Source organism: Podarcis erhardii (assembly GCF_964252035.2).
Source record: "Podarcis erhardii genome assembly, chromosome: 1".
Lineage (NCBI taxonomy): Eukaryota > Metazoa > Chordata > Lepidosauria > Squamata > Lacertidae > Podarcis > Podarcis erhardii.
This window is the reverse complement of record NC_138497.1, coordinates 100,094,864-100,107,366: the sequence shown is the minus strand read 5'-3', so window position 1 is coordinate 100,107,366 and position 12,503 is coordinate 100,094,864. Positions and strand designations below refer to the sequence as shown.

Sequence of the window (12,503 nt, the reverse complement as noted above, 5' to 3'; positions counted from 1 at the left end):
TGATCTGTTTCTTCTCATTTTGTTTTTGTACTTAATCAATACACCCAATCAGTCCCTTGCCAAATGCGCCTAATTTATATGTTTACAAATGTACGAAAAAAATAATATTGCTAAAGACCTGAATGCCCTGGCTTTCTTCCCACTTTATCTGGCTAGTGATTTTGAAAGCTAGCTGGCTACTGTGTGCATTAAGGTAATGAAATTCAAAATGAAAATAATTTTGATGGATTGCTCTGTCTTTAGAGAACACCCTTCTGAGTAATTTCATAATTATCCAGATAATGGGAACATTATCTACCTGTTGTACCTTTAATGTAACATATATATGTGTATGTGCATTTATCTGTAAAAAGTCCAATACTCTACTTATGCTGTCATAAAAAGGCAGTTCACAGCTATTTTTTCCTTAATGTGAAAAATAGCGTTCAGGATACTATGGAAAGGCTGCTGCATATGTGTCCATTATCCTCACTCCCAGCATCCAAACATTTCAATGTTTCTGCAAGTTGTTTGCATGTTGGCTTCCAGCGTGATTAGGAACTGAACAGGTTAAGTACATTTGTGTGTGGACTTGGATCTTGGGAAACAGATGTGTAATGAAGCTGGGGGAAACTGACTTCACTGTCCTCTACACCCCAGCAGACTCTCAGCCCATTGCACAGGCTCTCTTAAAGGTCACGGGACTATGAGGAGGACAGAGAGGAAAGAGGGGACCCCAGAAAATAATAAGAAACTAACACTGATATTCAGAAGCTCCACCTGCACAGGTTGCCTGTAGCCAGGTATTCCCTTCCCTTGCAGCAATCTATGTCACAGTCCCCGCCCCATTCATTGAGGTCTTTTGACCCTCAAGGGAGCTTTTTTTGTGCAGCTGTGTGAGCTACTAGGAGGGTGGTGTGGAGGTTTTTCTGGATCCAACCTCCTGTTCAGAGATTCTGAAAAATGAGCACGTGGTGTTTGGGAAAGAGGACAGTAGGTACAATCCTGATTCATAAATTCACATATAAATTTACTGGAAGCTAGTGCTCTCTGACATCTCTTACAGATTTCTATAGCTATTCTTTCCATAGTTTCACATCCTGGCCATAAGAATCAAATCATTTTTTCAGTTTTAATTATCACTGATGCATCCTTGAAATATATTAGCAATAATAATCTTAGTATTCTATATCCTAAAAATCTATTGCATCATCTACTTGTTTTATTTTCCTTTGTTACCTTGCAGTCTCACCTTAAATGAGTAACTTGTACTTTCACTGCTGGCACTATTTCAATTAAAGTCATGAATGTATGTAGTTCTGTGCTGTTATCACATTTTTCACAAACAAATATTATCTTCTAATTAGAGTTGAAACAAATATTTACATTTTTGATTCTGGCAGGCATCAGACATGAAATCTCATAAGCTGTCCACTGTGAAATACTAAATACCACTGAATGTCAGCTGTCAAGAACAGTCAAATATTAATTACTACTGTGGGCCAATGATAAAATACCGAATGCCTTTTCATCCCATGTCAGCTCTCAAAAACTGTAAAATAGCAATCAACTGCATAACCTGTGACCAACCAAAGTCCAACATAGCCCAACAGACCTGTATGACTGCCCATCTGACTAGTAGGCCCAGTGGGCTATATTCAGGGCGAAATATGTACCGTATTTTTCGCCCTATAGGACACACTTTTTCCCCTCCAAAAATGAAGGGGAAATGTGTGTGCGTCCTATGGGGCTAATGCAGGCTTTCGCTGAAGCCTGGAGAGCGAGGGGGGTCGGTGCGCACCGACCCCTCTCGCTCTCCAGGCTTCAGGAAGCTATCTGCTAAACGTGGGAGAACCGCGCGGCTCTCCCACGGCTAGCGGAGAGCTTGCCGGCACCCAGAAGCTTGGGGCATGCTGAGCTCAGCACGGCCCAAGCTTCGGGCTTCGCACAGCACTCCGCTAGCCGTGGGAGAGCCGTGCGAAATAGCGCGGCTCTCCCACGGCTAGCGGATAGCAGCCTGTTCTGGGGCTGGGGTCGGGGGAAGCTGGGCTTCCCCCGCTCAGCCCTGCACCTGGGGGGGAAATAATTTTTTTTTCTTTATTTCCTCCCAAAAAAACTAGGTGCGTCCTATGGGCCGGTGCGTCCTATGGGGCGAAAAATATGGTAAGTGGATTTCTGCTCAGAGAATGGGACCTCCCATTCCTCTGCTCCTACAACCTGCTACTGACCATGAACCACTGGATTCACTGTCAGCTTGGTCACATGGTGTGCAGGTTGTGTTTAAAAGTAAAGGGTAAAGGGACCCCTGACCATTAGGTCCAGTCGTGGCCGACTTTGGGGTTGCGGAGCTCATCTCACTTTATTGGCCGAGGGAGCCGGCGTACAGCTTCTGGGTCATGTGGCCAGCATGACTAAGCCGCTTCTGGTGAACCAGAGCAGTGCACGGAAACGCCGTTTACCTTCCCACCAGAGCAGTACCTATTTATCTACTTGCACTTTGACATGCTTTCGAACTGCTAGGTTGGCAGGAGCAGGCACCGAGCAACGGGAGCTCACCCTGTCGTGGGGAGTCGAACCGCTGACCTAGTCCTAGGCTCTGTGGTTTAACCCTCAGCGCCACCCACATCTCCATCTATCTGATTTAACAGGTCAGTTCGGGAGTTATAAGTCTGGTATGATTTAGAAAGAAGCCAGTTTTATTTATTTATTTATTTTAATTTTAAACTTGCATCCCATTTTAAGGAAACTGTACAAAAACTGCTCATCCCCATTTACATGGAGCCTGCACCGAGTTGGAAAGCAGCAGCATTCAACTCAGTGGAGCGTAGTTCTGAGCAGACATGCTTAGTATTGCACTACTGGTAAATATAGAGACTGGGATGAGAAAGGAGATAGAATGCACAAAGCAGAGGTTAAGCAAAGAAAGCTTCACTTTCGGCTTCAATGGAGTATAGAGGGGGGGGGAATTCTCAGTAGTACAGCATGCCACTGCTTAAAAAAATAATAATTTTGGCTGTTCCAAATATGGAGGTTTCCCCCTTTTTGTTTAAAACTGACATACAGTGGTACCTCTAGTTACGAACTTAATTCATTCTGGAGGTCCGTTCTTAACCTGAAGCTGTTCTTAACTAGAGGCATGCATTCGCTAATGGGGCCTCTTGCTGCCGCTGCACCACCGGCACACGATTTCTGTTCTCATCCTGGGGCAAAGTTCTCAACTTGAGGCAACTCTTCCAGGTTAGCAGAGTTTGTAACCTGAAGCATTTGTAACCTGAGTCGTTTGTAACTCGAGGTACCACTGTACTCAATTTCTCCCACTCTTCTCTCAAACTGCCTCCAAAACTTTCATGCTAATTTCAGGTGGTGCAGAAAGCTGGAAAGACATACCAGGGAGGTTGCATAAGGAAATTTGTCAACTTTCTTATCTAAAAGATCGGATATTGGGGGGGGGGGGACAATCCTTTCTTTCATCTGGCTAATATTATATTTGGTCTGGTTTGTAGGAATGAAGAAGAGCTAATGATGTCCCAGCAGCATCCTCCAAATACTTATGCATAAGTAGTTTTATGGCATCATCCATGGGATGAACATTTTAGGACAAGTCAATGTGTGAAGAGTAGACAGCTGCAAAGACCCATATATATCACATATTTTGTCAGAAATTGGAGTACTCAGGGTTTGCCCCCTGCTGTTATTAACTCCCATCTGGCGTGTTTACATAACTGAAGGATACCACAGCAGAAGTAAGGGAACAGGTCTAATGGCTGGCATGTGTGTGGTCAACAAACATAATCACCATCATTGCTATTTCATCATTGGCAGTTTTTACTGCTACTACGCTAAACATTATTTAACTAGCTTGAATAACCTAGGAATATTTAATTTTCTACTGGGACATAAATGTACTTAATATCCTCTGAATTTAATGATAGGCAGGCCAGCACTCTCCACATCTGATTCAGAAATGATCCATGAAAATGGATTACTTCATTGTGAATTTGACGGGTGTCCAAAAATAACCATTGCTTTCCTCTTTTTACTGATTGTTTTCCAGTTGACAATGTGCATTCATGATGTAATGTTATTCCAAGTACATGAGGGTCAATAGGCCTTCCAGCATTTTTCCTCCTACTTATGTAGGGAACATGAGGAGAGAAGAGTGGAATTTGGTGTCCTAACCCAATTCTTCATCGTTCCTTTAGGTTCAGCATATCCTTCTGCTTTTCAGTGCAATGTTACACTCACCATAGCCCTGAATTCTGATTGCTTCCTCCTACTAAATGCTCTCTGTAGCTTTATGTTGCCCTTTTCATAATGAAGTAGCTGGCACGGAGAGGGATATATCTAGTGCAGCATTTGGGGAATATCTTAACCATTAAATGGATTAACTAGAATTAAATGCTATTTCCTCTCACATCTTATACAGTTCAGAAAAATATCCTCTGACTTGCACTCCACCTCATCATTGCTGCATGCCAGGACTGTGTTTGCTTTAATGATTGAAGCTTTCAAATTCTTCGATCTCATTTTATTCAAATGCAGCAATAAATGGATTTAAATGTCAATTACACTGTTCTGAAAGATTTTCATTTGAAAACCAAGGAATGATCTGGACTCTGAGACAAATAAATAAGTCCTTTAATATGACATGGGTAAATAGATTGCTCTCACTTAATACAACCTCTTTCGCTATAAAATAACTCAAGATTTTAGCACCACTCACTTGGCAGCAATGAAGCCTTTGCCACCGTTTTTATTCCAACTAAATTTTAAAAACATCTCACCAGTAAACTACCAGTGAATGCTTACACACACACACACACACACTGCATGGAGATGTGCTGAGAAATCTTTGAGATTTGGAGAACAGATATATGTCCATTTTTAACTAGAGTTACTTGGAATTAAATCCCATTAATTGACTGGAAATGAATTCTGGATGTCATTAGGATTGCAACTGCATCCTAATCCATGTCTGCCTGGTTCATATACTGGTTCCTGTGGTCATCAGACATAATTGTTTTATATTTTAACTGAAAAAATAAAAATAAACTATGATAATGCATACAACAACAAGAATAATGAAACAGCATTTTATACAGTGTGTGTCTGTATATATATATATATATATATATTCATTCATTTTAGGACCAATGAAGGTTCTGGAGAAGGGTATAGGCTGAAGAAGGTGCTAAGCGCTTGATAGAGAGCTGGACTGGAGGGCTACATTTGACCCCTCAGGCCTGAGGTTCTTCACCCTTGCTCTACACCAAAATTCTAAGCAGTTTAAGTTTTTTGAAAAAGGAAGATAAATGGGAAATGAATGTAGTTAAGAGGTTTTGTTGTTTAGTCATTTAGTCGTGTCCAACTCTTTGTGACCCCATGGACCAGAGCACGCCAGACACTCCTGTCTTCCACTGCATCCCGCAGCTTGGTCAAACTCATGTTCGTAGCTCAAGAACACTGTCCAAACATCTTGTCGTCTGTCATCCCCTTCTTGTGCCCTCCATCTTTCCCAACAACAGGGTCTTTTCCAGGGAGTCTTCTCGTGAGGTGGCCAAAGTACTGGAGCCTCAGCTTCAGAATCTGTCCTTCTAGTGAGCACTCAGGGCTGATTTCCTTAAGAATGGATAGGTTTGATCTTCTTGCAGTCCATGGGACTCTCAAGAGTCTCCTCCAGCACCATAATTCAAGAGCATCAATTCTTCGGTGATCAGCCTTCTTTATGGTCCAGCTCTCACTTCTATACATCACTACTGGGAAAACCATAGCTCTAACTATACGGACTTTCCTCATTGACACAGAATCTGAATGATCTGTGAATCATTTGAGGAGACTGAGTGAATTAGTTGACACTATTACAGTCACATTGGAAGCCACCTTTTAAATAGATGTCATGTGTACACATGTACATGCAAAGTTTGTCTGGTGAATTTGAGTAGTACATTGAGGTGATTAATAATATCATCATTTACCTGTTTTAGACCCTTAAGCAGTAGCAGCTGCCAGGACATTGTCCTGTTCACTTCTGTGTAGTTCCTTCCTTATTTCAGATATTATGATATATTTATATATCACAATGTTTAGCTGGTGATATACCACACTATTGAAAACCAGTTATCGCCCAGCCCTAGTAGAAACCTGTTAAATTTTAGCATATAGTTATACTTGACTAGAAGGATACACTACACACACACACACACACACACACACACACACACACACGTATGTGGAGTGTTGAGCACCAGTGCATATAAAAACATGGCTTCTGACATTGTTGAGTGCCCATACCATGTCATTTTCTCTTTGATAATTTTGTTGACTTGTTCAGTCTTCTTGGTTTCCCCCTATTATTTTTTTAAAAAAGCCTGGTTAGGTTATAGATTCTCTGTGTCACAAAAGAAATTCAGAGGGGAAACCCAGAGAAGCGGTTAACAAAGAGGCGAAGAGAGATAAATGGAAAGATGGGACGATATCTTACACTCTTGTAGCAAGACTCCTTAGACTAATATAATTTTTCTATACTCTCCTGACAATTTAGATAAGGCATATGTGGTGTTGGTGGCGTATGTTTCTAGTTTAAAGTAATGAACCACAGAGCACAATACGTCAGAGAAATGTTTCTTTGCAGTCATTTTTCTAAATGAAGGATGAGCTATTCAGAATGTGCTACTGAATGTTAACGATACTAAAGCTATACAAATTGAAAATTTATTGAATTGTCTTAATAATGAGATGCATTCTTAAAATTATAGAGTACATTGTAAAGCTGTGACAAGAAAATAGGAAGCCAAGTGGGAGAAATATTCAGCATGGCCAGTCACAGCGGCTCATAATGATCCAATGGTGGGTAAATGCACAGGTGGAAGTAACACAGGTTTAATTGTGAACAGGACTGCTAAAGCATCTATCTATTGAGGCATTTCATTATATCGATATCTAAATATTTATTTAAAGGAGAGGAATTCAGAGAGTTTCTAACTCTCATGGGTAGAAGGGCAATAAAAACCCTCTTCAGTCATTTGGTACCCACTGGTTTATTCTCCACTGGCATCAATTTGATCAGACATCAGCTGTCAATCACACCTACCACGCAGTGGAAGGATAGCCAAATTTACATGGATAGGCAATGGATAGGGGTGTTCCCTAAACCATTTGTGACTTCAAAGGTAAAAACCAATGCTTCAAATTGTGCTCACAAATGAAACACAAGGAGGGAGCTGATAAATAATGTCCAATAGTGGAGTCACGTGCTCCAGTAAACACCCCCCAGCCCAAATTCTGGCTGCAGGATTTTGTTCCAACTGTGATTTCCAAACACTTTTCAAAGGCAGACTTGTGTCAAGCCTGTTGTAATAATTTAGCCTGGTTGTCACCAAAGCATGTAATAATGTTTCCAGTCATATAGAAGCACTCTGGCTACTTTCCTGATCTACGGTTTTCAGACCCAGTGATGCTGAAAACTAAGCTAGGAAGAAAAGCAGGTTTGGGATTCCTTGCAAGTAGATAACATGAGTAATACTACCCCAATTTACAATTATAGCCAAGTCAATGTTTCAAAGGAATATTTGCAGGTAGATCCCCCAGCACTAAATGCTTCTCTTTAATAAGCACACTTTATTTATTTAGTTAGTTAGTTAGTTAGTTGTTAGTTACTTAGTTAGTTTCTATACTGCCTTTCATCTGAGGATCATAGTATAAATATAAAAGACAATATAAAAACACAAAGATACATAATATAATACCAAACAAAACAATACAACACACACACACACACCCCAATTTTAAATTGTTTAAGTACTAGCCAAAGGCCTTTTCTGCAGCACACTTGCCATAAATAATAAACAATGTGACCATGGCCTTTCCCTTTGATTTTTTTTAAGCTACAAAGACACTGACGTTCCCCATAATACCAAATACTCGTATTAGGAGGAAGTCACTCCAGCTGTAGCTCATTCTGCTTACATATTTCCAAAGATGCATGACACTTAAGGAAGGAAGGAAGGAAGGAAGGAAGGAAGGAAGGAAGGAAGGAAATCTAGTTTGGTACTGCATATGCAAAACACTTTGTGGAGGGGAATATAAAGTCAACTTTGACCTTGAACACTGTCATTGGTATTTTCCCCCATCCAATCCAATATTTAATTACTTGGTAGGTTAAATAAGCAAAATGAATAGGTCTAACCAGCTCCACCTCTGCATATAGATTTATGGTATATAGATTTAAAAGTATTGATTGATTGCATGAAATACGATTTGAAGATATGAACCATGACCTTAGACAAACCTTGCAGTTTCAACCTTTCTTTGTTAGACAAAAAGTGCCACTTTAAGAAATAAATAAAAAATGCTGCCCTGATTCTAATTTCTATTAACGAAACCTACTTTCTTCTCAGGGGTTGGTAAATTATGTAGTGCTTCAAATGAGAAATAATGTGATTATCCTGCCGGCAAAAGTACAGTTCAGAATTAAATGGAAGAGGAAACGGGAAATTTATTCCAACGCTAGCAGTTTTCAACAGACATCCCCATGTTATGGTTCCCATTGCATTTTATTCATCAGTTCAAAATCTCACTAGGCAATCTCTATAGTGCACACAGTGGTGAAGACCCAACTGCACTATGGATATTCCCAAACAGCTCCATTTTGTGGTGCATTAATGCTATAAGCTGCCCCCTATGGTTATAGGGAAACGTATAGAGTAGATGTTTAAAACAAAATAACATACAAAGACTTTGGTAAGGAATCAGGACTGCCTGCTGTCAGTAACACTGATGTAGGAGAAAATTTCTTTCTGAATCCATTGTAGCACTAGGACCTCCATTGTCCTTGATTTCTGCACGATGTACTACTGGCTCACTGCAGTGCCGATTCTATGCATTAAATCGGGGAAAGTACTATGCAGAAGAGAGCTGATGCATGGATAAGCCTGCTTTTGAATGGCAGCTTGATTTTGTAAGGCTCTTCCAGTCTTGAAAGTCTGTAGCCTTATTCAGAAAGGGAGGGCAGGGGTGGTATTGATGGGGAAAGGCCTCTCCCATGGAGAGGGGTGACAGTAAAGAGTATATTAAGAAATAGCATGCATTTCTAGGTCTCAAAAAGGTATTTATCATATGCACTATTTTTGCAAACACATCAAAATCTGGTAAAGTCATAGCCCAGTGATAGAGCATCTGCACGCAAGCTGGTGGGTTCAGTCCCCACCATCTCCAGGAAGGGCTAAGAAAGACTCCTGTCTGAATACTAGAGAGATGATTCCATTCAGTGTTGACAATATTGGGCTACAATGTTCTCACTTAGATTCCTATGGTCCTAAGTAAAAGATCATCCTGACAACATCCTTTACAGTATATTTATATAATTGCGATCATTTGAACTGGTATGCAAAGCTGGAAGGTGCATTCTAGTATCTTTCTCAAGCCATTTTGCTGAGGTTCACCCTTAAAATAGACCACCTTCTTGCACTCAAGTTTTTATTTTACTAATTAACAATTACATGTGTGTTATAGAAAAGGGGGAAAGGTATACTGAGAAAGCTGTTGTTTTTCTGATAGAAATTCTCCCCCTTCCAAGATGCTATTAAGTTAGAATCATAGAATCCTAGAATCCTAGAATCATAGAGTTGGAAGAGACCACAAGGGCCATCGAGTCCAACCCCCTGCCAAGCAGGAAACACCATCAGAGCACTCCTGACATATGGTTGTCAAGCCTCTGCTTAAAGACCTCCAAAGAAGGAGACTCCACCACATTCCTTGGCAGCAAATTCCACTGTCAAACAGCTCTTACTGTCTAAGTTAGATTGAATGGGGTGACATACAAGAAAGAACCTGTATCACACTTACTTATTTCCCCCTCCTTCAGGAAGGATTTTGATAGGCAAAACAGGAAAGGGTTACAATCTCTCCACAGCACCACTTCCCCAATCAAACCCACAAGAGATCCTGACCACATATCTCCCATGTCAAGGCTGTCAATGCCACTAGCAAATGTTAAATACTTCCTGTTACTGATCTGTATTTCTTTCTGTTTAGTGTCAAGGTCCACCCAAAGTGTGACTGACGTACCAGTGAAAGTCACCGGGGATGTTAAGGTTTCTTCCACTCAAGATGACTTAAAGAAATCAAATAATACTGATTCGAGACTCTCAGAAGTTCACATCTCCAAACCAGAAACAACTTTCCTTGCAGCTCGATATCCTATCACTGTTGATATTCAACCACTAGCCAGTGAAAGAGTGGAACCTTGGCCTCAGGCATCATCTGTGAAGAAGCTGCTTTTGAATTCCAAACTGTTTCACATACGCATTCCATTAGATGAAGCAAAAAATAGCACCCAGAGCCTTCTTCTGCACCATGAAACAACTCACCAAGGGGCAGCCCAAATCTTATCACACTATAAGAGTCATGCCCAGTCACTTGCCAGAAGAAATGTTTCCACTCAACAGAAATTAAATACAAGGCCACATGCTGATTTGCAGACTCATACCTCATTTGATGGACAGTCTTTTGGGAAAAAGTCTCTTGGGATTTCACACACTAGATCTGCTCTTGGTTTTAAAGCAGGCCGCCCAGGTACTTCTGTTTTAGCAACACCATTGGCCTCATCCCATCTGAAAGCTACTTTTTCTGGTATAACCCCACAAGGCCCCATCCGCCCAGCAGGGGCTTCTACAAAAACAAGGATTCCAGTATGGACATCTTGGGGCAGAAAGCCTCATGCCTCCCCAGCCAATCATTTGGGCCTTTCCACACCAATTGATAGGTTGCTACTTGAGAAGAAAGTCCCCTGTGCAGATACACCATGTTTCAGTGGTGTGCTTTGTGAGCCAACAAAGGACAGGGAATTCAGATGCGGGCCCTGTCCATTTGGATACAGCGGTGATGGAATTGAATGTCAAGGTAAGAGATGGGAAGAAAGTAGGGCCTGTGTTAATAATTCAGTCATTTCAAGTGCTGGGTTGGTGTTTTACATATATAACACATTTACACTTACAGTGTATAAGTATGTGAGTATACTAACTCATTTAAGTATATCTACTATGTGTATATAGGTCAGGAGTCTGAGTGTGCAGATGGGTTTACAATCTTTATTCCAATTAATGTATCAGGAACTGTGGTGGGATATAAGACAGAATATAAATAGAACAAATAATAAATAAACTGTTGCAGTCAGAGTTGGTGAGGTAGACTCTGCCACATCCATAAAGACCACACTGCCTAATTTGCAGCAGGAAAGCTAAGCAGAGAATAAACTATGAGTAGAGGATAAAGGGTAAAATATAGCTTATTGGATTGATGTGGCTGAGATATTCCTGTTCATTCACTGTTTCTTTATTCTAAGGAACAATGAAACTTCCCATGGGACATTTGTGCCAGTGGAAGGGGAGGAAGCTGGGTTGTTGTTTTTTGCAAATTTCTACTTACTCCATATTTCCTGAAAAGGTGCTTTGGAGGTTGAGGAAATCTGAAACAGTGCAGAAGTTGGCACATGGAACAAGGGGAAGGGGGAATTGGTGAAATTTTTCTCCCTGCCTTCCTCTCCTGGCAGCCTACACTGGATTGGAATCCCTTCCATGAATGGAAGGAACACTTCCATTTGACAAAGGGCATGTCTGGGTCCAACATCCAATGACTCCAACATCATCTCTGGCTGTTTTTGATTTTCCAGAATCATGGATCATGTGCTGATATACTAGCAACTGCTAGACACTTAGGAGCAACTACTAGGAACAACTATTTGGTATGAGAGATAGAGGGAGAAATGTCTGAATTCACAACATTTAGAAGTAGAGTCTACTTCCTTCAACAAGTTGACCACTGAAATTTATGACCAAATTACTTGAATGAAAAAATGGGAAACCTCTATTGTCATCTGTAACATTAAAACAGGCATAAATGAAACTAACAGAATGTACCATATGTCTATTAGCTATACAATTACTCACAACCTATATTGTACCAAATTATAACTTAACTTTTAAAATCTTCCACTAGTAGTCTGGAGGTGAGGAGGGGATAATTGTCCTATGACCTGATATACATGTCTCCAGAGATATAATCACTGTGTTGCATTATGAAAAAGATGATTAACTTTCCTGCTTAAATTAGCACATTAATTAGACAATTTAAAGGAGCACGGTGAAATAATGTTATACACAATTACGGGAGACTGGGTATATTCCTCTTTCGAAATTCTTCTTGCAAATTAAATTCATCATTTTATTATTAAATAACCTGTGCTATTAATCTAATTAAATTTCCATATGCATGGAAACCTATTTGCCCAAGAAATGTAGCTTCTTCACCTGCTGTTCCTAGGACTTGTCTAACCCCATATATTAGGCAGGTTTACCACTGCCTATCACAAGTTTTCATAGATGCACCTGAAAATCGATGCTTATAAGTCAGATGCTAGTTATTCATGGCCATAGCAAGTGCTAATAGGTTACTTTGTATATTTGGTTATTAACTACTTAATCTCTGTTACCTTGTTCTATTAAAACAAATTACACTGTAGTTTGTGA

At 40.4% G+C, this 12,503-nt stretch overlaps 1 protein-coding gene across 1 annotated transcript in view; it reads left to right on the top strand.

Annotated features, from left to right (window-relative positions):
• LOC309346569 (von Willebrand factor D and EGF domain-containing protein-like) overlaps positions 1-12,503 on the top strand; it is a 205,064-nt gene that overhangs the window by 144,057 nt on the left and 48,504 nt on the right. The window contains exon 22 of the mRNA XM_081870442.1: positions 10,012-10,878. Within this exon, the coding sequence (XP_081726568.1) occupies positions 10,012-10,878 (867 nt within the window). The remainder of the gene's footprint in view (positions 1-10,011; positions 10,879-12,503) is intronic.